Source organism: Bacillus rossius, chromosome 2 (assembly GCF_032445375.1).
Source record: "Bacillus rossius redtenbacheri isolate Brsri chromosome 2, Brsri_v3, whole genome shotgun sequence".
In the NCBI taxonomy this organism is placed as follows: domain Eukaryota; kingdom Metazoa; phylum Arthropoda; class Insecta; order Phasmatodea; family Bacillidae; genus Bacillus; species Bacillus rossius.
This window is the reverse complement of record NC_086331.1, coordinates 49,496,896-49,524,833: the sequence shown is the minus strand read 5'-3', so window position 1 is coordinate 49,524,833 and position 27,938 is coordinate 49,496,896. Positions and strand designations below refer to the sequence as shown.

The window sequence follows — 27,938 nt, the reverse complement described above, 5'->3', positions numbered from 1 at the left end:
TCTGTACAACTCTGCATTTTATCCTCCTGAAAACAAATATTTTCTGTACTAACAATATGCCTTGACATATCATTCACTTTGAACCTATGCTCAATGATATTCTTAACAAACCTGGTGACTGTATTCTGACATGGGTGCAATCCATTGCACCAATAGCCCTGGGAAATTTTGCAATCTGATAAAATTTCATTTGGGCCGAATGAATTTCTTCTCTGGTCTCAGGAAATCTTATGAATTGAGGCCGAAGAGCAGCGATTGCGCAACTAACCCTGTGGATTATTCTGTGTGCTGTGGGTTTACTACAACCAACGTAGTCCCCAACAGACAGCTGGTTACATCCCGTTGCATAAAAACGAAGTGTTGCAAGAAGTTGATTCATGGGTGAAACTGACATGTTCCTAAAAGTAAAAATAAATACTGTTAGTAATCTAGATTTAATTAGAAAATTTAAATGGATGTTTAGAATCAAATAAACCTACCTGTCAGAAGGGAACTCTAGTTGGTTTTCAATATGTTCAAGTACAAACATAGCCGATTGTTTAGAAAGACGAAAGTGAATCTTGAAATCATCCTCGTCATACAATTCAAAATAATCGCTTCTTTCCTGAATCCATCGTGGCCGACGTTCGCGAAAATGTTCTTCATCATCACTGTCCTCAAGAATTAAATTATACATCGCCCGAGCCATATTTCCTCCAAAAATATTATGCATGCTGTGATGTGTTTGTTTATTTTTACATCTTTATCCAGATATTCTCACTTTATCCACCAAATTCCGAGGTTTAAGTATTCTATCTCGATAATATCAGAAAATCGAGATAAAGTGTGTGATGAAACACAACAACTAGAACATCGAGATATTTTTGTACTTTATCTCGATAAAATAGCATTAGCCCTGTTGGTGAAACCGGCCCTTAATCCGTGCGATGGTGCTGCTATCTTTAGTAATTTTCAGTAGGAATTGTATTGATGGATGCCCAACGACCGCTAGAATGCGTTGAAATGCAGTTTCTAGCCTCGCGCAGGGCAACATTTGTTAAAACGGTTGCTGATCTGTTTCCGTGCTGGTTGGTATTCCTTTTTGACACGTTCTGGAAAACGGCCCGCGAATTAGGTCACAGCCGTATCCCAACGAGGCAGTGCTTATTCGCTACCTTAACACGAACGTGTTTTGGAATACCACCCTTAGTATGGCTGGAGGTCAGTATCGAGTCAACAAACTTTTCCTCTACATGGTCACGGCCATGGTCACGGCACGGCACATTAGCGATCGAAGAACCGAGGGAGCACTCCGCCCTGCCTAAAGGAAAATAATATGTGGAATGTTTCCTACAGCTTAGTGGCCTAACTCAATTTCTTAATTTGATATTAGCGTAATAGAAATGAGCCGGAAACAGTTCCGATTGGGCTTCATCTGTCTGTCAGTTCCCATTCTTAAACATGCAAGCACTGAACAAACTCTTGCCACCAAAGCCTATCAACAGAGGCACATCGCATTCGTTAGGTTACATGGGAGACTGCCAGTCACACATGAGGATGTTTTTGAACTCTGCAGAAAACCTGGCAGGTTATTCATTACGAGATTAAAAGTACCTAACATATTTAATTTTTTTTAACTTAACATAAAAGTCACATCGTAGCATTTTATAAAATCAAAAATTAATTGCAACTAAGCAAAAACTTCGACAAATATTTTTTCCCCCCATATTAGATATTTTGCACATGTGAAAACATGTTAATGTCATTCCCATTCATAAAATAGGGGTGGCCAAATTATGAAATTTTATTTTTACTTTGCCAAACAAGAAGTGAAAATATTTTGATATAATTTTTTTTAATTTCCTTAAAATTACATTAATTACGCAAAAACGTTTTTTTTTTTTTTTTTGCTAAAATTCCTTGTGAGTAGTATGTAAATGTTCCTCCGGGGACACGTAGTTGGATTGAGGATTGTGTCTGCTATCTTATATTATTGACATCACGGCGGCCAGTAGAGGCATTAAAGTATCTTCTGCTGTTGGAACCATACCAGTTACAGTCTCCTCTATTGTTGTTGGTGACGATGTTACACATTCCATCGGGATCTGCGTCGTCGCTGACGAGATCTCTGCCGTCGCTGGTACAGCTTCCATTAAGGTCTGTGGACGGAATCGGTGGCTCTACAAGAGCGCCCAACGTTTCAAGTCAACATCGCTCACGAAGGCGCCCCCCTCGTTCTGTTGATAAGTTCTGGCGCTCCCTTGATTCGGTACCAATCGGCCTGAGCACTCAAGCCTTTACCGCCGCCTCTGGCGCTGCATACTTCTGTACTTGCGCGGCAGACCTGAAACAAGCAGTCTTAGGAAGTTTCGTAAACTGTCACCCGGCACAACTTTTCACTGGACAACTTATTTTTTCTCCTTAGCTAACCTTTTAGAGCACCTCGATATCCACACGACGACTGCAAAAATGACTCGTGTAATCCTTTCCGTTGCAGAGTTATGACTAATTCTTTGGTGGCGCAGAGTGAATTTCGAGACACCTTTTCAACCCACCTTCCCGCTTAATGACAAAGGCGCACGATGGTGTAAATGCGCTAACAGGAATCGTACAGTGGTATATTTTCAGAATATTGGCGACATAACCCATGAGTCACGAAATATATTAAAATATTTGGCGACAACAAAAGCGTTTCATGGCTTACTCTGGCGGGACCTTACTATAGAAGCCTTTTTTAAAAATATTTCACGTTAAAATGACTATATACGAGATAATGGCGTCAGATGCAAGTCCGCTATCTGGACGAAATCAACGACAAAGTGAGCTAAGCGCATGCGTGATATTTGGGCAACAGTCGGCAACGGATAAGACACCAAAACCCGTTCCGTTTAAAACAAGGGACTGGCATTGTCCTATCGTGCATTAGAAACACGGTTAGGGTACACGTGTATCATATTCAACACCTAAACCCTTACTTCAGTGTCTTGGAATAATACCTGCCTAAAAGAACGAAATGAAGGAATCGTTGAACAAATCATTTCACGGAACTGATTCAAATGAATCGATTCGGTCAATCGCCCATCACTACGGGCTGTTTGTGAGTTGCTACCCTTTGCTAAGACGAGGTGTTTGTCGCGGCGGCGCGCTGGTATTTCCGCCGAGGTCGCTGGCGCGCCCGCCTGCTGCCGAGGGAAACCGGTCCCCGCTCCTGTCTGGGTCGTGACGTCGCCCCTCCCTTCACTAGTCATTCCACCTCTCACACACACTCACTCACTCCCACACACTCACTCACTCCCACACACTCACTCACTCACTCCCACACACTCCCCCACACTCACTCACTCCCCCACACTCACTCACTCCCCCACACTCACTCCCCCACACTCACTCACTCCCCCACACTCACTCACTCCCCCACACTCACTCCCCCACACTCACTCACTCCCCCACACTCACTCACTCCCCCACACTCACTCACTCCCCCACACTCACTCACTCCCACACACTCACTCACTCCCACACACTCACTCACTCACTCCCACACACTCCCCCACACTCACTCACTCCCCCACACTCACTCACTCCCCCACACTCACTCACTCCCCCACACTCACTCACTCCCCCACACTCACTCACTCCCACACACTCACTCACTCCCACTCACTCACTCCCCCCCCACACACACACTCATTCCCCCACACACACACACACACATACACACACACACTCACTCCCCCACACACACATACACACACACACTCACTCCCCCCCACACACACACTCTCACTCACTCACACACACACAAAAACACACTCTCACACAGCTCGCTGCTGCAGCAGCCGCGGCCGCGAGCGTGTTCCCGCAGCGACGCGTACGTCGGCAGTCGACCGGGAACCTCCCATCACAGAGCAAATAAAGAACGAGTACAGAGTGGACACTGAATTCTGTAAAATCTCCGCGTTTTATTAATGTGTTACATTTAAGCTCTCGGTATACGGCATATGGTAGAAGTAATTCCGTAAATTACGCTGTTAAATGTCAATGATTTTTATGTATTAACTTCTAAATGAAAGTAAACAATACTGAATTCCTAAAAATGTATGTTTAGTAATATAGGAAATTCTGCTATTTACTAGAATTTGTTTTATTATTTATGGCACTGTGCATTTTAAATTGAAATATAACTTATATTAAAACATATTTAAACTGGTTTTTCATTCGATAAAACAATTGGCTGAAACACATGCCATCAAAAGTATAGCTTAAATCAGCTGCTATTTATTGAAAATGAGATTTTTGTCACAATTAGAAATATTTGTAAGGTATTTGAATATTATGTTTTATAGAGTAGATATACAGTGAATATTTTTTAACTTGATCTCCACTTTATTAGCAAACTATCAAGGCAATGTAGCCGAAGAAAAAGTAATATGCTTGTATGAGGTGCAATCATGAGGGTAATTGACACGAGAGGCACGTTTTGAAGAACTTTGGAGTCGGTCTACCTAAAACACTGATTGCTGTTGTAATATATGTTTCGAACTAAAATTTTACTTGTAGAAGGTTTGGAATAAGATTTTTTAGAAGATGGGCACAAGAAAAACGTTACTTATAACTATTAGTTTTTTTTTATTTCGCTAGATAATCCATGCAAAGATGTATAAAATATAGGAAACCATCTCTATGTATTAATTTATGTAATTTACAGTGCAATTCTTTCTATAAATATTGTTTATATTTTAAGATTATATATATATATATCCAACTTTAATATTTTTTTTTGTGTTTTTATATAGGTTTCCTGAATTGTTATTGCAAAAACAAATAACTTTTGAAACAGCCTTTTGCTCTAATTTTTGTAATGCACCACACCTTACCTCCCTTCACAACTCTAAGTTAGATTATGAATAGAGGCAGGAGGATGCTGAAAGCTCGTGGACCAAGGCTCATGAAGTGTTTTGATGTGCTGAGAGGTTAGTTTGAGTGTAAACAAGGCTGACTGGTCATGCACACTTACAATATACAACTGGGTATTAATTAATGATTAAAAAAAAGATTTCAGATAAACAATTTATTTTGACTAATAAATTATTTAAGTTTTGTCACACCTTGACATAATATCAATAATCTCGACAGTAGATTGTTATTCATCATTCATTTATTTTTGTTAACATTTTAACATAGTAGTTGTTTAGACATACTTATATTTTATATTCTTTTCTTTTGGCTAGGGGCCCCCATGAACAAGATATTACAAATATTTATTAAAACACAACTTAAAAAAACAAATAAAAATATTAATTACTACTACATGATTAATTTTGTAAATTACTTATTAATTACATTTTTCTTTGTTTATAATTATATAAACATATTTTTAGTCCAAATTGTTACGCTGTTTCGTTGGTCCAAAAAAATTTAATTAAAAAGAAGAGAAAAACATGGTTGACGAAAAGTCCGATGAGATTAAGTCCACAAAATTTTCCACTTAGGGTAACATTGTAAAAAAAAAAAGTTAGTAATTCATGCCAAAAAATAAAAAATAGCCGTCGGCTTTCCTGATTTGGTGCGGTCACTTCATTTGCTTCATGGCAGCTGAGGACAGGCCTCAACACCACAGCACAAGTTGGATCAAGCAAACCGCATGGCCGGTAGCGTGGAACTGCTAATTAATAACATAAAAATAACAAAGAATATTAACACGCCCGGCGCTACAAACATTACCCGACGTTCTTAATAAATAATACAACAAAACTTACCACTTAGTGCGGTTTAAAGATGCTTAATGCATGTTGAAAATCACAAACTCCCACAAGAATAAATTTAGCCTTAAGAAAACATGGCGTCAAGGTGCTGGAAAAGACCGTTTGTGCTTGCCAAGGGCAAGACGAAGAAGAGCATTCATTGAACATGGTACTCGTAGAGAGTACTTTTTGAAAAACAAAAAAGATCGATAATTACTGGAGCATTAATTCTATTACAAGAAAGTTTGACTTATAATTCCTGAAATATACCTTCACATATTTACTACAATAATTAAATTGTGAACACATTATTCACAATAGATTTAAAAATACATTGACACAATAAAAAAAACTTGATGTGTTCAAATATTTAAATTACATATAGTTATAATTATTACAAACAATTTGAACTTTGTTCAGAATTAAATTTTAAATATTTAAATGACATATAAAATTAATAAATACCAATATAGAATACTGAAAACTTGTGGAAACCAGTTCGCCATTAAAAAAAAGAAAATAATAATAAATAAATAAGTTGAGCAAGTGCCACCAACATTACAACAGTAATGAATCCCTACATTAATTGGTGGAAATTGTTTATCTTATGTAGTGCACCTAGTAAAATAATTAATTCGCATTTTTAGTAAAAAGTATTAAATATATCTAATGTAAAAATTAACAAAAAAATATAATGTATAAATAATTCTACCAATGTGTATTTTAGTAACCTATTTGGTTAGAACCACACGGGAAAGAGATCTACTAATATTAATTTAGGCTGGTATTCCAAGACCAACCGTATTCTTAGTGCACATTGCTGCTCGCGAGTGGCGAACCTCAGTTTTGAGGCAGCTCCGCAGTTAGTGCCAGCCCACTCCTTGCACTCTTCCCTATTATTGTGGTCAGACTCGCACAGAGCGAGGCGTTCGTCAGAGGGGGGGGGGGGGGGGGGAGCTTAGTAGCCCCCAGGGGGAGGGGCTCTCGCCTTCTGCTTTCCTTCGTCTGTTCCCTGGCTCCCTCCCTGTTTCCCGCATACTGAACATTTATTCTCCCAGATATGTGTGCATTACTTTAGAAAAATTCATTTTTCTCAAAAATCTCAGTGACAAAAATGAGGGAACCCTTCGGATTCTTAACTATGCTTTTATAAAAAAAATAATTCGAGAAATATTGAATTTGAACTTGCAAAAACTAGGCTGAATACAGCCTATGAACAATACTTTCATTAAAGAATAAAAATGATTTAAACATAAAAATTAACATTTTGTCCACAAGAATCAATGGGTATTTTGAAATCTAAAAAGTGGTTTTTAGGGTTTTTAAAATTTATTAATAATTATATGCAAATGACTGAGAAATCTAAAAACACAGGTTCAGCAGCTGAAAATCTGTTATGTATCTGAAATACACAGGTTCAGCAGCTGTGAGTGTGAGTGTTGACTCTGCTTGCCTGGGTCCCCCGAGAACCAACCTGCTGATTGGCTCCCGAGGGACCTTTGCAGTTTGATATGGAGCGGTCGTACCTCCTGCCTAAGTGGGCCTACACCTTGTATTATTGGATGTAAGAATAAGTTACTTCTGTTAATTGCTCTAATTAATGTGATAAACTAACTTAGTTGCACTTAATTTCATTACCTTATTGCATACACACATGTATTGATAGTACTTATTCTATTAATTGTATCATTACTTATTATCTAAATATGTACATTATTTGTTTCGTGTTACCCTTGTCCTATTTTTATGTATATATGTTGTTTTTTTTTACTTTAATATAATGTCTATACCTACCCCCACCTAGGTAATTATGCGCCTAGATGGGGCTTCCCTACTTGAGTAGAAAACAGCATAAGCCTGCTTAAAAATTCGGGTTGCTGTATTGCAATGTCTCTATCCTTTATTTTGTACTTTTTATTGTTAGTGTTTTATTTGTGTTGTTTGTGGTATTTGTGTGTATGTGGCGTTGAGTGAATGTGAATCCTCTTAGACGGAGCCGCGCGTGGCGCGACAAATGGGGAACACCTGCGGCATCGCGCCTATCCAGTGCCGAGTATATTCTCCTCGCAGATAATATCGTAGATATTGTTTGGCCAAATGGGCAGAGGTGTTCCTGCCATTATGCGACATCTTTACAGCCTCCAAGTTACAGGTTCAACATGTTTTATTCAAATGTACGTTTATCGACACGGGGTAGGAAGCGATTCGTGAGTCAACAGTGCTAAGCGAGTTTAGTAGCTACTCGCCTGCGAACACCGTTGCAAACACACACACTCGATGTAATTACGCTAAATTGATAACTTGTCGCTCGCTTCAGTACCGCAAGTAAAGTCGAAGTCTTGTCTGCTCGCTACTCGCTTGCCATTGATTGGTGATTAAAGTCCCAAACGGCTAAAGTAAGAAATTGTTTAAAATAAACTATAGAGGGATTTTTCATACAAATTAACATTGTGATACAATAAAAAAATTACTTTATAGCAACACGCTTCAATAATTAAAATATAACCTCTAACAAGTAAACTAATTATTTTTGCCCCGAGTAATTGACACTAGCTGAGCTTGTGAGCTCCAATGTGCACGAGTTTTTTTTCTTCTAGCCGACGGGTAGGTAGTAAACTTGCTTGATGTAATTTAGTGTTAATGCTTTAATCGGGTGCTTATCCTAGGAACTGTCACAATAATTTGTATGCAATGTATGCAGTTTGGAACCTTCTTCTTGGACGTAGATCTGCGTCAAAATTAGTTTTGGGCCACGATAATATTTTAGCCCACATGCTGTGTTCGCGAAAACTTGGCATTAGTCTGACCTGGCACATGAGTGCCGCTGTAATGAATAATAATTTGTTTGTTTACGTTTTCCCTGTGGCATGAAAAGCCAAATCGGCCGTTCGATCATTCATCAAGGAAGGTTAAAGTTACAGAAACTTTCCCAAAACAAACCTTGTATTTCTGGGTATATCACAAGTTACAGATGGTTAACTTAAGATTTGTGATTGTTGGCTCTATTGACAGTGGTCGTATTCAAACTGGAATATTTATTTTATTAAAAGTTAACCCCCTCGCTTAATGCCAGGTATCATACATGAGGGAAGGGTGTAAATCTTCCTACAAACCAACTTATCCCAAATACACCAGTTGCCTGCAACTAAGATTGCGAGTGCGTGTACTGGTATTCTTTTTTTTTTTTTTTTACTTTTGGCCTTCCAAATCTATAATGCCTAGAAGTTTTGTCTCGCAATTTAAAAGTACCCAAAACAATTTTAAAAAAATTTTTTTTGGGGTAAATTTAAGACCTGACATAGTTTTATGTCTTTTAGACCAAACGTTAAGAGTGTAATGGTGAGCATAAATGTGAATGCATTTCATGCGAGTGTGAAAGGAATTGTGGAAGGGTGTGCAAGTGATAAATAGTTTTTGTGGTTTGTAAAACCGCCTATATTTACTTCCTGACATATTTTCAAATTCTTCTGGTGTTGATAAAAGTTAATGTTCCTCTCTATCAACTATAAATTCATTCACGTAATTAAGCATGTATTCGAAGTTAAATTAACCTGCTAACCTAAAAATCAGTAAGTACCTAACTTGTGTGTACATAACTGAATAATGAAACCAAATCTTGAATGCGTTTACACATTCTATGTATGTTGTCGTTCGCATTCTTATTTCATTTCTTCGTAAAACATATTATTGGTAAACAACTAAAAAGTCAGTAATTTCACTCACCAAATAAACTGAAAAGCATGCAAATGTTAACATTTTACGTACCTTTTATGTGCGTACACTTAAAACCCAAAACTAATTATACTTTATGTAAACACTTCAATATTTGGTGGCTCAGCTTTACATATTTTTATGATATCCTGTAACTTTAATCATATGGCATTCACAAGCCGTTGGCATATAGCAGGGGAGATTTCGTCCCATAATTGTAAGACCACCTGGTTTGGTTCTTGTTGTTTGCGAATATTTATCATGTTGTTTGCGAATATTTATCTTTAAAATGGCCCATAAATGCTGCATGGTGTTAATGTCTGTCGATTAAAAGTTATTTTTATAAAGGATAAAACATTTTTGTCCTTCAATGGTGTCTATTTTGGCATACAATTGTCTGATAACCTAAAATGTAAACTATTTCTTAGTTTCCTAATATTTAAATAATATATTACAATCTACCTGAAAATAAAATATTTGATACAGTCCGTAAAATCCGCGCCATTTGGTTTTAACAAGTGTTGTATTTATATTTATTTTAAAATGTTCTGTATCAGACTATCATTGGATTGAAAGACGATGTTAAGTTGTGCGACAAATTAAAATACTACATTGCTATATATACTTATCCAGGTTATATTTTTTACCACCAATAAAAAATAAATCCACGAGGGCTATAAACTCCATGTTTGTTTAAGCTTGAATACTATGTTTCCAAATCATGCAGTATTAAAAAATTAAATAATGGTTTTCCGTATTTTTTATACAATTAGTTTATTTTCATCTCGTGGTTCCAGGTTACAAGGGCTCAGAAATGTTATTCTAATTCCTTACTTGACCAAATATTTTTCACCAAAGAGGTATGTAGCCCGCGGCTGTCCTTAGTTGCTTGTACTCTGAAGCCTCGTCTTATTACTGTTGGACGTAAAAATATTTCCTTCATTGTTATAGACGTACCTCTATTTCAAAGTAATTTCCAGGAAACTTGTCATTCGGCTTCTGTTGCTTGTATTTTTATTTTTTTGTTTAGTCAGTGTTTGAGTGAGATGTTACATTTAAGATAATGAGAATATGACACCGCAAATAAAAGTATTATGAGAACGCTTGGAAAGCATGCAACAATTCATTGCGATGTCGGTAAATTTCCAAAATCATTATTGTAAAGAAATTATATTCAAGCATAAATTTCTCCACGTAATTTATACTTAAATGATTGTATATGAAGCAGGACCATTTGTAAGATTATTAACTATTATGGCTAGTAATTTAATTTATTTTACGAATATTTTGTGAAAGGACATTATTTTTAATCTGTTCTGCGAGAGGAATGTTTTATAGTGTAACATATTAACATACATACACACACACACACACACACACCCGCATACGTTCACACTTCCTAGTCCCTATTTCAAGGAACGTTATTTAGTGTGAATATTCGGTCAACGTATGTCTTACAAATTCAAACAAAACATTTCATAATGCCAGTTTCACATAATAAAATAAAGTCTTATTACAACACGACATGTAAATGCTTCGAAGTTCTTCTTCCTTCTGACAAATGATGACTGGGATTTTTCTGAGTGTTGTAAACGACAATGTGTTGGATGATTTAGACTAAATGCTTTCGTCCGATTGGTTGTGTAGTGTGTCACTCAAAAAATTACCAATAAGAAGACGATACGATTATTTATACTCTAACTCCGCCTACAAAATTTAGGTTTTTCTGAAAACAGACCCCTCTTCAGTTCCTAAAAGGGCCGCTGGCTGCTCAGTCTTTGATCCTTGGAATGTTTACGGCCCATGGTATTTTTCCCTCTTTGCTTTTGAGGCCACCTGCAGGCTTACACAAGCATTTATTGCTTCCGCTGTTGCATTGTGTCCCGCGCTGGAACCATAAAAGAATGTTCTTTCGGCATGGTAAAGTGAAAGTCCCAACACAGTTTGAATATTTTGAAGTATTTTTGCAAGTTCGAGGAAACAGGACACAAATATTTCTGAGAAATTCCATGCAAGCGTTCTTTATTCTCTGCATGAAGCGGCATTTATGTGGTAACAAAGAATAGCTCTCTCTAAGTGAATTTCTCGGCAAGGTTATAAATTTCACACTTACACAAGGCGCTATCTTCAGTTGCAGTGACAAAAAAAATAGAAAACAATTCTTATTATTATTTTATTAATTTACATAATTACCCATTTATTGGCCGTTGGAATAAGCTTCAACGAATCAGAAATATGAATGCCGACACGTAAATACAATAATTTTTATTTTCAAAAGTAGCTTTACTCACTTTACATTGATAAAATTTACCATGTTTAAATAAGGAAATATTTAGATTACTGATTGAAAACATAATGTATGATCATATCTGATACAGAAATGTATCGGCAGGAAACTAATTTGGCACGTTATTTAACCACACCATAATGATTAGCCATACCATGTTAATGATATAGGCCCTATAGTTTTTATATGATGGTGACTACAATACTTAAATTTAAATAGTTTAATACTCAAACATAAATAAACATGAAGTTAGTGCTTTAACTAGTAAGCTATTTTTCGCCAAGCTAATTATTATTATCAGTAATTAAAATCCATTATTTTTCCCTATTTATGAAGATTGATTTTTATTTTGTATAAATTTGTGTGAGCGGGAATGTTTTCTTAAAACAATGCTATCTTTGTGATTTTGTGTCTGCGTGTACATTGATCGTATGAAAATATACAAAAAAATCTACCAATAATATTTGTGAACCAAAAGTCACAAGTAACTTTTTTGAGGATATATTTAAATAGTACATTTTAATTAATATAGGCTAATTTTGTTCGTATCAAACATAAATTTATCTGAAGATGGTTCTTGAATTTTTTCATACATAAATATTTTAATTTTTTATTACATATAATAGACTAATTATTACTAGTTAGAGTCTATGATCATGTTTGGAGGTATTGCTGGGTATGCACTGGATGTCTGAGAAACTAACGGTAGTAGACAACAGTGTTTTAACCAATGAAATGAGTTTTCACTAGGAACATATAAAAAAGTGATTTCATATTAAAATTGCTAGGTAATATTTTTCTCATATTCTGGCAAATACATTTAATATTTAATATCGAACTTCGATTTGTAAAAAGTAAGAAAATGATATATATTCGTTGAATGTAAACAATTTATAGTGCAACTAACTTTTATAAATCATTTTATTGCGTTTTATGTGTCCAAGTAAAGTTTTTGTAATACACATTATGAAGGAAGAAAAATAAAATCAATCGAAGGAAGCTAACCGAAATTATTATTACATAAAAACCTTTAATTAACAATTAAACAATAAATAAATCAAATAAAAAAATTAGTTACATGAAAGACCACAGTTATTTTCGTTCTGCAGTGCGTATATTTATTGATTTATTATGTTAAGGCTATAGAATGTATTATTTTAATTTTTATTAAATCTGACATAAATATGATAAATCGAACAATGTTAAGAATATTAATGTTATAAAATTTCTTCACAAATTTTTAAAGTGAAATTGGTTTTATACGTTATTCCAAAAATATAAATTTTAAAAGAAAAGAATTTGAGCATACGAAATTTTTTGTTGGTCACATATAATCAAACGATTATATAACTAATGGCAAATAAAATGTCAGTTTGGAATTTTTCGCTGATTATCAAAAGTAAGTGTGCTAAAAAGACAATATTAAACAAGCTTGTTTAGCGAAATATGCATTTTCACAAACGAAATTATTGGTTGAAAAAATTTGGTTTAACAATGAAATAACGTTTAAAATAATGAAAAAAAGTATTTTAAATGATTCTCAATATAAGGGTGGTAACTAAAAACCTTTTTAAAACATGAATACTTGGAACAGAAAGATACTTGAACTTATACAATTTTTTTATTAACAAAAATTGACTAATTATTTACGTAAATAAAATACCAGATTTCCATTACCTTCAACAACTTTCAAATATTGGCCTGAAAAATTCACACATTTTTAAACATGATAATAAAAGAAGCGTGTAAATTAATCTAATGGAACGGGCCTGCAAAATACACCCATTTTTCAACACGATTATTTGGCAAAATACGTTTGTTCTAACGAAACTTTTGGTTGATCGAAACTGATCTAACGACGATCTAACGATTAACATAAAGAAATTTCTAATTATTTTATTCTTTCGCCGATTTTGTCAAATGTGGGTGCTAACTACGCACTTTTTTAAACACGATTATTGGGAAAAATACGTTTGATCAAACAAAAATTTTGGTTGATCAAAAGTAACTTCGTGCTAACGTCGCGATTTCTCTCTCTCTGTTGAAAAGAAAAACTGAAAAAAATATCCGAAAAATCGTTTATAAAAAGCTCTCTAAGGCATCGGTGCAAACTGTTCAATTTAATTTCTCATTCAAACGAATTTCATACACATGAGGAATAGTCACCCCGGGTCGCCGTCTGTAAAACCCATTTTTTTAGGGTGAAAAAAGAGTTTTCGATTTTGTTTTGCGTGGGATGGCCTATGCTGCTGTTCCGAGCGCCATGCGAGACGATGGCCCGCGTGACATGCAGTTATGTCATGCCTTACGCGTTTTAACAAATGGTTTTGCTGCACACCAAATTATACTTTTGATCAAAACTGATCTAACGATTGACATAAAGAAAGATCCCAATTTTTTTTATTCGCCGATTTTGTAAAATGGAGGTGCTAATACACATTAAATTAAACACGATTATTTGGCAAAATACGTTTGATCAAACGAAACTTTTGGTTGATCAAAACTGATCTAACCATGATGTAATGATTGACATTAAGAAAACTTTGTTTTTCAAAAGTGGGGGTGCTAACTACGCACTTTTTTAAACACGATTATTGGGAAAAATACATTTGATCAAACAAAAATTTTGGTTGATAAAAACTGATCTAACGATGATCAAACGTTTGACATAAAGAAAGATCCATTTTTTTTTATTATTTCGCCGATTTTGTAAAGGGGGGGTGCTAACTACGCACTTTTTAAAACATTATTAATTGGGAAAAAAACAGACTTGATCAAACGAAACTTTTTGTTGATCAAAACTGATCTAACGATTGACATAAAGAAAGATCCAATTTTTTTATTCTTTCGCCGATTTTGTAAAGTGGGGGTGCTAACTACGCACTTTTTAAAACATTATTAATTGGGAAAAAACCATACTTGATCAAACGAAACTTTTTGTTGATCAAAACCGATCTAACGATTGACATGAAGAAAGTTCCAATTTTTTTATTCTTTCGCCGATTTTGTAAAGTGGGGGTGCTAACTACGCACTTTTTTAAACATGAGTAATTGGGAAAATACCAGCCTTGATCAAACGAAACTTTTTGTTGATCAAAACTGATCTAACGATGATCTAACGATTGACGTAAAAAAAAATATTTTTCATAAGTGGGGGTGCTAACTTCGCACCGGTCTGTTTCTGCTATGCTTCCAGGAACCATGACAGAGGCAAGGACCATGCCCCTTTCCTCGTCAACCTCTCCACTCCTTTAGGAACAAGCCACGCCTATGCTTGCGCTCCACGCACGAGGCTTGTGCGCGATCTCTCGAGCACAACCGAAACTAAGCATGCTAATGTCAGTTTTTCCCGCCAGGGAGCACCACCTTCCCATCCCCCTTTGCCCTAGACGGCATACAGTAACCCCACCGCTCGGTGCGCTATCTCATGGCGCCCTTCCCAACTAAAGATGGCGCTCATAGAGAGAGTTAGATTTTTTTGTGGCACTATGACGCCCACAAGCCCTGACCAATCCCAAGGCACTTTTCCTCCCATGGCCCACTTAGCTCCGCCACTCTGTTTCTCTCTTCCCCCCTCCCTCTTTTAGGTTTTGAGCCCATGCAGGAACTAAGGGACCTTCTCAAGTAAAAAGAGTCGTCAATCAACTGTGGTACAGGGAGCATCCTACATCTGACGCGCTACTTCTACCGCGACCGCGTCTCTCCTCCTGAGAAGTCGGACATCAAAGATTATAGGACGTAGTCGCGACGACCAGGGGAAAAACCCCCATACAATTTTAAGTTTAGATAACATCATATTAGTGTTAGTGTTTTTCTGGTGAATTAAGTGCGCGCAACCGCGCTAGTGGACGTCTACCATCACATGGATAGATAGTACCACCGACCTACCCCACAATTTGGTGAGTAGAGATTTTAGTTCCCTTTTTATTTCCTGTTTTCTTGAGCCCTTTGTGGCTGAGAACTTTCCCGCTGGCCATAACCACTTAATAACACTGTGCGAACTTTTGTTTTCACAGTGGGGTTTTCCATCCCCAGTGATGGGTAGACAACCACATCTACCCGCACTGAGTTCCTGATTTCGGCCATCTAAATTCCACGCATCGTGCTGTCAACTTTAGTCCGCTATCCGCCCCGTCACGCAGTTCGGATGTCAGCACTTCGCATGCAGCTAAGTCTATGTTTGGAAGACACAATGTAAGAAATCTTAAAGTTTTAAATTCTCTACGAACAATTTGCGAACTATTCAACGACCATTTAAAGAAAAAGGTATACAATATAGTAGAAAAGTACTTGTCAATCCAGAATAATGTAAAGTAGTTTATTTTTGATTTCATTACTCTGAAACCTTGTTTGTGCAACTTGCTTTAAAATAAATGTAATCTGTAAAGTAATTATCAAAGTATCTGTGGCCGGCCTGCGTGTAGTAAAATTCAATTCTATTATAGTTTAACGTACTAAATTTTGAGTTTACTGAACCTGTGAATTTTGATAAAAATATTTATTGTCATTAGTTTGTAAGTCATTAAAGTGGTGACCAAAAGTATTTACTTCCACATTATGATAAATCTGGCTTGTCCAAAATAAAATAAGTTAACTACTAAAATAATCTAGAAGTAACCAGATTTCATTGTTTTATTTATATTTATATATATTACGATCCACCTTAACACCCACCAACCTTTTGGGTTAACACCTAAATTCTTTGTATTTTACCTGTGTTCCGCCTCTGTTCACTGTTCATATGTCTTCTTGACGTATGCCATGGCCCGTACGTTTCTAGGCCGTTTTGTTTTTTAAGTACCTACTAAGTCTACAGGGACACAGGTATCTTACAAGTGGTTGCACTGACCACTCACTCCGCCGCCAGTCAGCACCTAAAAAACTAAAAAACTAAGAAACTAAGACAGAAAACAGATAAATGACTTACAAACTAGGCATTTCGTTACGAAATATGCAAACACCCAACTCAGGGATGGACGTGCAGTGCTTAAGATAAAACTAAAATAATAACTATAAATATTTTTATTTTTATTTATTTTTATTATTTTTATTATTATTTTAGAAATATATTATTTTTAATGACTATTACTTAGTATCTAGGACTAATTACTAATTTACAAATCTCTAATATCTACTACTATACTAGTTAAATATAGAGGAACTGTCGGTGTATAAAGTTACAGGTGAATTAAGTCAAGACCTATTCGCATTTTGGTATTTGTTGCAAGCTTGCAATTCAAAATCCCATGTCTTTCAGAAACACAACCGGCACTGGAGGTGAAGCCTGCCAGGCTGGCCATGCCCATCGGACATAGGGAGTCAGCTCTAACAGCACATGCAGTGGAACTCCTGGGAGCCAAACCTACACCTGCGTGCTTCGGACCATTTTGAATTAGCAAATTATTTCATTAATGTCTATAATTTAAGTTTCAACTCGCGGGAGACTGATTGGCCGATCGCTCAGCCAGCCACAGCACACTACGGAGGTCTGTGAGCCAAGATTTAATTTGGCATTTTATATTTTCCATGCAACTCTGGATCTTGTTCGCCCAGTGATGACATATATGGGTTTCTGCTTATGGCACATTTATCATAGAATTTTTGCACAGTTCGGAAATAATAATGTTTTAAAAGTTCGAGTTTGAGCTCTCTGTGCATAGCCCTTACGGGGCAATATACAGGCGCATCTGTCGCAATACGAATACTCTTATTCTGAATTATTTGTAGCTTGATTAAGTGAGATTCCGCTGCTGTTGCCCACACCGGCGCTGCATACGTGATTATTGGTTTTATTAGTGCGTTATAAATTATTATTCCGTTTTTAACAGAGCTACCTAAACGTCTGCTCATGACGGGGTAGAGGGCCATGAGTCTAGTGAAAGCTGTTTTTCTTTTCGCCTCTATATGATCGCGCCATAGTAGTTTACTATCCATGTGCACGCCTAAATATTTAACAACATTTTTGTGAGGAATTTGCTCATTGAAAAGTGTTAGTCGTGGTCTATCTTCGAGTGGCGGGAGATGTTTACGCGTAAAAACTATAGCTGCGATTGTTGTCTCTTACCGCCGACCCGAGCCGACCCGAGCCGACCCGAGCCTATCCGAGTACAGAATGGACACTCGATGCTGCTGAATGGTAGCGTTTTTTCCTTCATAATTGTGCTGAAAAATCACATATTCGACCAACATAAATGCGGGTTTATTCACTTTTAATTTACAATACATCGGTCGAAAGTCAATAAATGATTAATTCTTCATAAACGACATGTGTAAATGTCATCCTTAAACTATGTTTACAGTAAATAATCATAATTTGTATACAAATTTGAGAAAACGATGGATTTTTCGTTAGCATGTACAGTAGCATCTCTGCAATTTTTTTTTCTAGAGCTTTGTAACATATTCTTTAGTTGATATAATCAACGATATGGGAGTGAAGATAAACAGATAAATGTTTTTTTAGCCTTCTCTACTTATAGTATAACACACAGAGTATATATAAAATTCACGCATATTTCATAAAAATTTCTATCACTGAATGAGAATCCTTGCAGCTAGCAATCACCACGCCATGTTGACGTCTTCGTTTTACCAAGATTCAACACGTGCAATACGTGATTAAATTAATAAAAAATTCCTTTTATATATATTTCCAAGCAGTAAGTAACAATTTGAGAGTTTCTTAAATTTGAAAACAAATTAGGTAACATAATTTATGTCTTAGATAAGTAAAATGCGATAGCTTGAAAAGTTTTATTTTTTCCACAAGTTTATATTTAGCGTTTCGTAATTAGAAAAACCGGCTCTCTGCTTCTTATTTTGTGTACATTCTGCCTCAGGGGGTTGTATATAAGACCTACGCTGCTCTTATTTTAACAAATGATTAATTCTGTAAAAACATCAGTGTGTCATTCACATTTAAAACTGATGCATTATTTTTTTAAAATCATTTTACTTATAAGCAAACTGTAATGTTACACTTTAAATCTGATAAATATGACTCGTGTAACAATTTTAAGTGGCGAGGAAACAATTTTAAACATGTTTTTAAATTAGCGAATTGATAAAATATTAACCTTAAACATCTAAAACACTCAACACTAAATATATGTTTGTGTATTTTTTTACTAAACGACTGAAATCAGTCTTAAAATAATTCCTACAAGCAAACCTTAACCAAATATTGTAGTAGAACAGTATATGAAAGTCGTAAAAAAAGGCAGACACGCGGCAGGGCCTGATCCTACGCCGTTAGCGCATGAGGGTATTTTGGCCATTTAGAATGTAGTTTTTTTTTCCGAGTTTTCTGCAGTTTTGGTTATTTATTATGGCAGGATAAGTTCCTGCAATTTTTGGTTGCAACAATTACGATGTTGCTAACTGCTCGAAGTCGTGTTTGAAGTTAAAATTCCTTACGCGCGTTGGTGCTGAAGTCGTCTGCGTGTTGCGGCGTTAACCTGTATATAATTGCTTATATGAACAGTGGGGAACATTTTGAGCTTATCGGAGTGCCAAATAAATATCCGTGATAGCAATAATGTTCTGGAATACATTTTATAAACTTTAAGTCACACAAAGAAATAGTAACAACTTTAAAAATACGTTATAATTTTAGGACTATACATTGGTTACATAGAACGTGATGATAAACGTGTATGTAACTTTCAATACAAATAAATTCAGTTCATCTACCGTGCAACATTTTTTTTGTCTCCTAACACTACTATATTGAAATATATATTTAAATGTAAATAAAAAAAAATACTCTGCCAGTTTAGTCCCCCAGGGGGGAGGGGGCACAAGTCCCGTCTGCCCGCCTCTAATTACGTCCCTGCACGAGCAGGCACCACACGGCGCCAGGAACTCCACTCCTAGTGCTCTCGTACCAGACCTACCACTTATTATACTTGTGTAGTGGCTTAGTACGCTAACCCTCATATTTGCTCTAAACACTGTCGGTGGGAAAACGTTTCTTTTTAACAACACACAAAAGTAAATTAAAAAGAAAATAGAAAATCCTTTGGTTAAATGAACTTCTTAAAAAAATGAAATATTCATCAGCTGCAGCTATTAATTTCAGAAAACACAATAACTAAAGCTGTGCTAAAAAAAATTCAGAGTTTCTGTTTCTACCTCGTGAGAGTTTGAACCCTATAATAGAGTTAATATATTATTAAATAACTGACAGTTTGTGTACAACTATTTTAATTCCTATAAAAGTATTCTTAATAAATACTTACACATGGAATTGTAAATTAATAAACGTGTCAAGTGTAAATATTATTGTTCTGACATTTGTTGTCCAAGACTGTAAGCGGAGCCCTAAAAATCATACATATTTACAACACCCACGTAGATTTTGACATTTTACTTAAAATATTTGTTGTTAATTGAGTAGATTTTCGTTTGGAGTTAATTTTTAGGAACGTATCAATATCACACCTAATTGTGTAAATGGTGCAAAATGGAAAATAACATTTTGGCACTTTTTCTTCGGATCTAGTACTTTTATCCTGCTAAAGTTGGTAGGAAATATTTTTGCATGATGGAGACCGCAGCTTTGCCAACCGTAGAAAAATATTAAGGTTTCAGGAAGCATGAACGGAATATTAAAATTTTTTATGGTAGGTAAATTAAAATTACGTTAATTTATACTTTTGATCACTACAAACGAATAGTTCTAGCTAGCTACCAAAATTAAGGTAAGTTTGATGTTGAAACCTCTATAGGGAAGTTTGTTTTACTCTGTAACAGTCAGTTTGGCAGTATTAAAGGAAAAAAAATTATAGGTTTATCATGTTGGTACTCATGATGTCTTTTTGTCGTTTTGGTATGGACAACAGTTTTGAATGTACTTGCTTTGCTTGCCTAGGTTGAACTGCTGAGATACTTACTAATCCGTGTAATTATAAAGGTTGTTTCGAAAATACCTTCAGTTGAATTTCTACCAGCGTAGTTTGCTTGAAAAGATCTGTAGAGATAACAATGTATGCACACATTTGACAGTCTGTGGTGATGTCCAGTTAAGGCATCACACTGTCGTATAGTTTCGACGGTTTTGTAGATGTGCGTGAGAACGGAAGGCAACGCTGCCCAGCAGAGCGCGAGGGCGCGGCGCGTATCGCCTGATTGCGGCCGCGCTGTATCGCTGCAAGCCACGCGCGCCCGGAAGTCCAACCTGCGATAGCGAGCTCTCGGCGGCGACCGCTGCCACTGCACAGCCAGCCGCGATGCCTCTCGCTGCAGCCGATTCACAGAGTTTTGCCTGCTTCTTCTGCGTGTCAACATCTTAGCTCTCGGTAGACGGCATTGGGAAGGGAGTCATTTCGTGAAAATGGAACGGAAACGCGGGACAACGGTGCTGCGTCTGCGCCAAATCTCAGAAACCTCGAAAAGATGGCGGAAGCACGTGTAGCAACATAAAATCCGTTTATCGTCACTTTGGTAAATATAAGGGTACGTAACAAACGTATTGGTGTGCCAAATGAAACTTTATGGTAATGAAACCACCCCGGAATATATTTAGTAAATAAAAATAGTCATAGTAAAAAGTAATCTCAATTTTAAATGGCTTTAGAAAGATAATACACTTTCTCTTTATTATTGACAAACAGTCTTGATAACATGGAAGTTAAGATACGCGCTTTGAAAGCATGAGGTCCGTGGTTCAAATCTGGTAGGAATAATAATTGTTTTACCCTTTTTTAAAAAACAATATATTATATTATAATGTTGAATCGCTCAATAAGGTTGGGCAAATATTTTAGTAGAAAAATATAAGAAACTCATACATTTTAACAAGGCGAACGCAGGCGTCTACCCGACTGCAACAATTCTACCGGCTTGGCGTGAAGAAAGCCCGCGAAATTCAAATTCATTGTATTACAATGGGCGATATCGGCACAGATATTCTCTCGTCGTTTGAAATATTGTTGTATTAATTCATACTCCATACATTGTATGAAAACAAGTGTATTCATAATCAACAAGTTTTCGCAATCTGAAAAAAACATTGACTTCAGATCGTGAAAAATTACCTAACTTTAAACAATGAAACATACTTAATTTTAAAACTGAATTTTTGTAAATCGTTTATTTCCTAAATCGTTTCGTAAAACATGATAAAACAGTTTATCTCCTAGAATATGTGCTCACCTGAAAAAAATTAAACTCAGAAAAATTGTATTTTTGTGTACTACTGTTCGGAGTAACACCATTACTTAAACCAACCAACCAATACGAAAAATTTACAGCATTTTAAATGTAGCCAACATAACTATAAACTGTTCAAAATGTCAGTGTACCAGATACGTAACTTCTTTACTTCATACTCATTAAGATTTTTTCCCATACATGGTGTGGACACACTTTTATCACAATTAGACGAAGACAGTAATATTCTTATTTTAGATGGTAGTTGTGCATATTTTCACCTGGTAGTACCAAAATTACGCTAAGGGGTGGGAAAGGGAATCGGGGATTGTTTTTAGGAATCTTATGAAGACAGTGGTGACATTTTACATATTTTGAAGGTCAAGTGTGCACATTGCGAACTTCATCAAGGTTGGAATAAAACTTTACATTTGTATAAAAAAAAATACAAACAAACATTATTTCCGCATACACAAATAAATCATTTCGATTATGTTTATAAGATTTATTTTCATTGTAAGTAAAAAATAAATGTTATATGCCTACCTTACGTAAAATAACCAAACCAACGGACTGGGTTGTGCATTTAAAGTTATCATAACACTTATGTAAACAATAACAAGTAATTTTCTTTAACTAAGGTGTTAAAATGTAATAAGTCATATGAAATTGTAAATACATTAAGTTTTAACAGACGAGATTCGGCACCAAATACCAGGAGCGCAACAACTAAATTTCCAAAGGGGGGGCAATATACCTTTTTTTATAAAGAATGATCGATCCCCCTATTGAAGCGTGGGGTCCGGGGGTCCTCACCCGGGAAAATTTGTATTTCAAGGTGGAAAATGGTGCTATTTAAGCAGTTTTATTATCTAAAAATTGATTACACAGCACTTCCTTTACCCCCGTTTGCCCCCACTTCAAGGATTCAGAGGGGGGGGGGGGGCAAAATACCCTTGCCCCCCCCCCCTGTTGTTGCACCCCTGCCAAATACATCAGTCACGCATAATACCACGGGACTAAATACATATATCGTGAATATTGGAAAATTTTGTGTAACCAATGTAACGTATTTTTAAAGTTGCGACTATTTCTTTGTGTGGCTTGAAGTTTATAAAATGTAGATTTATTTGGCACTCCGATAAGTTTAAAATGTTCCCCAGTGTTCATATAAGCAATTATATACAGGTTAACGCCGCAACACGCAGTCACGTAGATGACTTCAGCACCAACGCGCGTAAGGAATTTTAACTTCAAACACGACTTCGATCAGTTAGCAACATCGTAATTGTTGCAACCAAAAATTGCAGGAACTTATCCTGCCATAATAAATAACCACAACTGCGATTGTTACAGTGTGGATAAATTTATGCAAAATCAAATTAGAAAACAAATATTATATTTGAGCATTTATGTCAGGCAGGCGCGTAGGAACGGAATGTGTGAGGGGGGGGGGGGGACGACTGCCCGGCCATAACATTTCATGGCCGGGCAAAGTGATGGTTTTGCCCGGCCATTGCATCAGATGAACAAGAGGCATTGTCTTCATTGCAATGCTAAGTGGTTTTGTGGGATTTTATTGTCTGTGCGTTACTTTATTCTTAAAATAAATTAAGACTTTCCGATAAGTGTACAGGGACAATAAATACGGCAACTGTTCTTGTTTTCTTCTAAATATTCACTTTTCACAGTGCTGATAGCGGAAATATTATTGTGGGATATAAGACCAGTAAATATTTCCGCTCGTTGCAGTAGCTTACACTCCGTTTTTGTCCACCCTTGTCTACCTGACCTTCAGACCCTTGCATTCACCCCGCCTCGTTTCTACCTAACGGTAACGACCTGAAGTGCAGAGCGCTTTCCACATCAGTCATCATTCAACAGCTGTACGTCTTGCTTTTAAGACAAAGAAACTTTGTGAGCCGTACTACATAACTGTTTAAAATAAACTTTTTTATCTGTAGTATCGTGAGTGAGTATTACGGAATGGCAGTGATGAAAAACATTTAGGGTTTAAGGTGAAAATTTATAACAGTATTTTAAATTTTGTGGCGTACAATGACTCAGAAAAGCATCAACTTTTTCTTCAACAACCGTTCTGCACAGTCCTGCAGTTCATCACAACCACCGCCTAAAAAGCAGTGCACATTAGCTGTAATGCCTGTGAAGACAAAGATCCTAAAGAAGAGTTGGATTCCTTTAACTCAGGTACCGTATTACTTTTGAGCAGTTTAGACTGAGATGAATTTTTACATGATCCCGAAAACCATATGTCATATACCTATTTAACTTTAAAGTTTAGTATGTCGGTACATTATTTTTTTCCGCTCTTCGCTCGTGATTATTCCATCGAGTAATAATAAAATTTATTTTAATCTACAAATCATTGAACAAGAATTTATCAAGCAGATTTGCAGTTATTTTTAAGTTTATTCACTCGCCCATTCTGTGGGGTTCGCATTTTAAACTTATTCTTAAGTAAAAAAATTAAAATATTGACTTTTCTAATTTTTAGTACCAAAATAAAATTTCGACTTTCCTGAGTAAAATGATGTGTGTGTTATTGCGAAAAGATTTTTTCCATCTTTAATTTTTTATTTTTTTAAAGTTGAACTGCATTTTTCGAAATATTAGTTTTTGTGACTTTTTTAATTTTAGATGCTTAAAAAATTTAAATTTGAAGGTGCTTGTAATTTATGTGCTCTGTGCAGTGGGAAAGTTCAACAAATTGCCTTTAAAATGAATTCTACGAGGCGAAAACTGAAAAGTGAACACTGTTTCGTGATGCCGAGCCTTAAGTAAGTAAATTTGTTATAAAAAAAGTTAAAATTTCTGCTAGTAGTACATTCTATTTTTATGTACGAAAGATGCTTAAATAGCACCATTTTGCTCCTTAGAATACAATTTTTTTTTTCTACCAGGGGAGAGCCCCCGGACACCCCCTTTGTTAAATCCACCACTTATAATGATACTCTCCTTTGCCCCCCCCACCCCCCATTAAAATTTGCTTCCTACGCGCCTGATGTCAGGCACTCACTCTCTTGAAAAAGATTGTGACCATTAAAACAGTATATTAACATACAAACACTCCCATATGAAAAAGGTATTGTGACAGATGATATTTTTGGTTATATGTTTTGTTGGCTATGCATAACATGTTGTCAGAGAAGGAAAGTATTGTCAAAATAATGTAACATCACTTTCAATGGCCCATTGGTTATTTCATTGCTTCTTTCGTGGACTATTGTATGGAAAAGTTTGCTATTAAAAGGAACAGTAAAAGTGACAAAACCCACCAGCTGGTTAAAACATCCATCATATTTCCCACTTGTGAAAAATCCGGGAATGAACGTACCGGGAATCAAACCCGAACTGCTTTGGCTGGAGGTGAATAATCCCACAATTCATCCATCATGTTCCGACAAAGGAGAATATTATTTCCCGTTTACATTCTTGCGTGAATCTGCCAAACAAAACGGTGTATGTATACACTACGTACCACTACGATTACTCAACTGTTCCACCCAGTCTCCATTGTCTAATCCATAAATATGCCAGTGCTGTCCCCATGGTTTTGTTAAATGTTTGAATATTTGTGTGTTTACTGTTTAGAAAAAATAATTTTAATTTATGCTTTTTATTGACCATTAAAATTGTATTAAAGGCATTTAAAGATTACAGTCAGAATTACATATGAAAAATGTTGTGTTTGTTAGATCATTGCGTATGTAATCATCAAAGGCCTTGTAATCAACATTCCAAAATGTATGGATTTTGTTCGACATTTGTGCTGTTAAAAACATAAAGTATGGGAGGAACTAATAAAAATTTAAATTTTCTCAATTTTAAAAGATTTTTAACAGTTTGTTTGTAGAAATTATCCACGAAGCCTATTTGATGACATGAATATAATTATTTTCTAGAGACTACATGTGTTTTTAAGCTATATGCTGGAACATTTTTTGATTACTATTTTTACCAAGACCAATGTGAAAAAATAATTTTAATTTGGTGGAATGTTTAGTTTTGCTTTAAAATGTTATTTCTCCATTGTGACTGAATTCAATGTCAATGTGACTAAGAAATATTCTGCTGTTAACAAAAATGGTTTAAATCCTTTGCTTAGCTTCTTGCTAAAAAAAAATACCACAGATTCACATAACTGTACAACAAATTGACTTGTACTGTTGGTGCATATTTTTTAAAACCTACACTATACATTTTTTAAATTTCAATACATTAAGTTGAATAATGTGGTAAGTAAAGATTGGGACATTATTTCTGATGTTTTATTACTTACATTTAAAATTAGAAAAGTTAAATATATTTCATTATTTAGTGAGAGGTGTGAATGACCTACGGAGGAAGCTAAAAGAAATGTGATAGTCAAGTAGGGGGACCCCTTGCAAAGGGTGAAAGCCCGAACGCAGGTGTATATTTTCATGTTCAGTCTTTAAAACATTTATATTCTACATCTTTCTCTCTACACTGAATACACCTTTGGTTACTTAGTTGCAAATGGTGCATATCACCGAAACAAAGGCAAATAAGAGGTCCATAGAGCCATATTTATAGACATTAAACAATGTAAACTGACAGTATAACAAACTACCTGCAAACAACCACTTTTTGAATTGGAAAGTGTGGTGATACAAAGGCCTTGGCATTAGTTATACTACCCAGCATCTTGTTTGTAAACATGTGGCATAGATTGATTGTACCTTATTCTACTATTTTTGTCCATTTTGTTGGTTTCAGATTCAAGTGATATTGTAGACTGTAAAGTAAAGTTGATTCTCGGATTAATATGGACACTGATTCTACATTATTCCATTTCCATGCCAATGTGGGAAGGAGAAGAGGAGCTGCATGGAGATGGAAAAGGACCAACTCCAAAGCAGAGGTGAATATATAAATATTGTACAGGGGCATATGCAATTGGTGGGCGAGATGGGGGATATATACCCCTCCCACCAACACGAAATGAAATTCTGCGTATTCTTCCGATTTTTTATCGCAGTTAATGAACTCTACGAACTAACATGATTTAGAAGAATGAATATTGACTTCTTATATTATTGCAAGGTGAAACTAAAAATTTGTTAATTGGTTATGTTCTAGATTTTCTGCACTTTCATGAAGCATAGCCTGTCTTACAACTTGTTTTAACTGACAACTTAAGGGCAAGTAGTTAAATATTTCAATGCTCTCTTTACTGAAGGGGGGATTAAAAAAAAACACTTAGCAGGAATTCAAAAGGGTTCAGTTTATCCAGAATGCACTTTACCTATAACTTTATATGGATGCTCTTAAGATATCTAATTAATTGTTTAAATATTTTTGAACTACTTCGAGCTTCTTTGCATAACCATGCATACCGGCTTAGGAGATGCACCTATACTCTCTTTTTGAATTAATGCAATTATTTACTGTATTCATATACCATGGAGAGCATTGTGATTGGTGTATTGCTTAATTCTGCAGATTTTCTTGGTTGATAACTGTGAAATATGTGATGGAATAGAACTAACAATTGCAGCTAAGTGTTACCTCATCATGTTTACCCGAATTTATAAAGTTTCCATGGCCAGATTGACAAATCATCTCAGAATCTTCATTGAATTCACTAAATAAATTTTTAACACCGCTTGTTGTGCTTGAATATTTTACTAACGATGATGTCAGTCACTCATGTAATCATTCATAAAGTTTCTGTTTAAAAAGTTCTCCAGCATAATTATCAGAAGCAGTGATAGGGCCAAACTTGTTAACTAAGTGTCATAACAATTTCTGAGACGGGTTGACATGAAATCTGACTTTTTTTAAAAATAAAGGTAAATATTTTATTTGACTCCATATTGACATATGTTTGTTATAATTTTGGTTTTTGGTTTACTGTTCAGGTTACTACATTGGATCCAGAGCAAACTTCCCGACCTCCCAGTTACTAACTTCACCTCCGACTGGAATGACGGGCGAGCCGTTGGAGCATTGGTGGATGCAGTTGCACCAGGTAACATTGCCTCTCTCTGTTGTTACAGCTAATGTTTAAAAAGAAAATTTTG

The 27,938-nt window shown here is 35.8% G+C and overlaps 1 protein-coding gene across 1 annotated transcript in view; it reads left to right on the top strand.

Annotated features, from left to right (window-relative positions):
• Nucleotides 1-27,938, top strand: part of LOC134529275 (filamin-A) — a 786,080-nt gene that overhangs the window by 189,555 nt on the left and 568,587 nt on the right. Inside the window, exons 2-3 of the mRNA XM_063363172.1 lie at nt 26,632-26,776; nt 27,777-27,886. Of these exons, the coding sequence (XP_063219242.1) occupies nt 26,632-26,776; nt 27,777-27,886 (255 nt within the window). The remainder of the gene's footprint in view (nt 1-26,631; nt 26,777-27,776; nt 27,887-27,938) is intronic.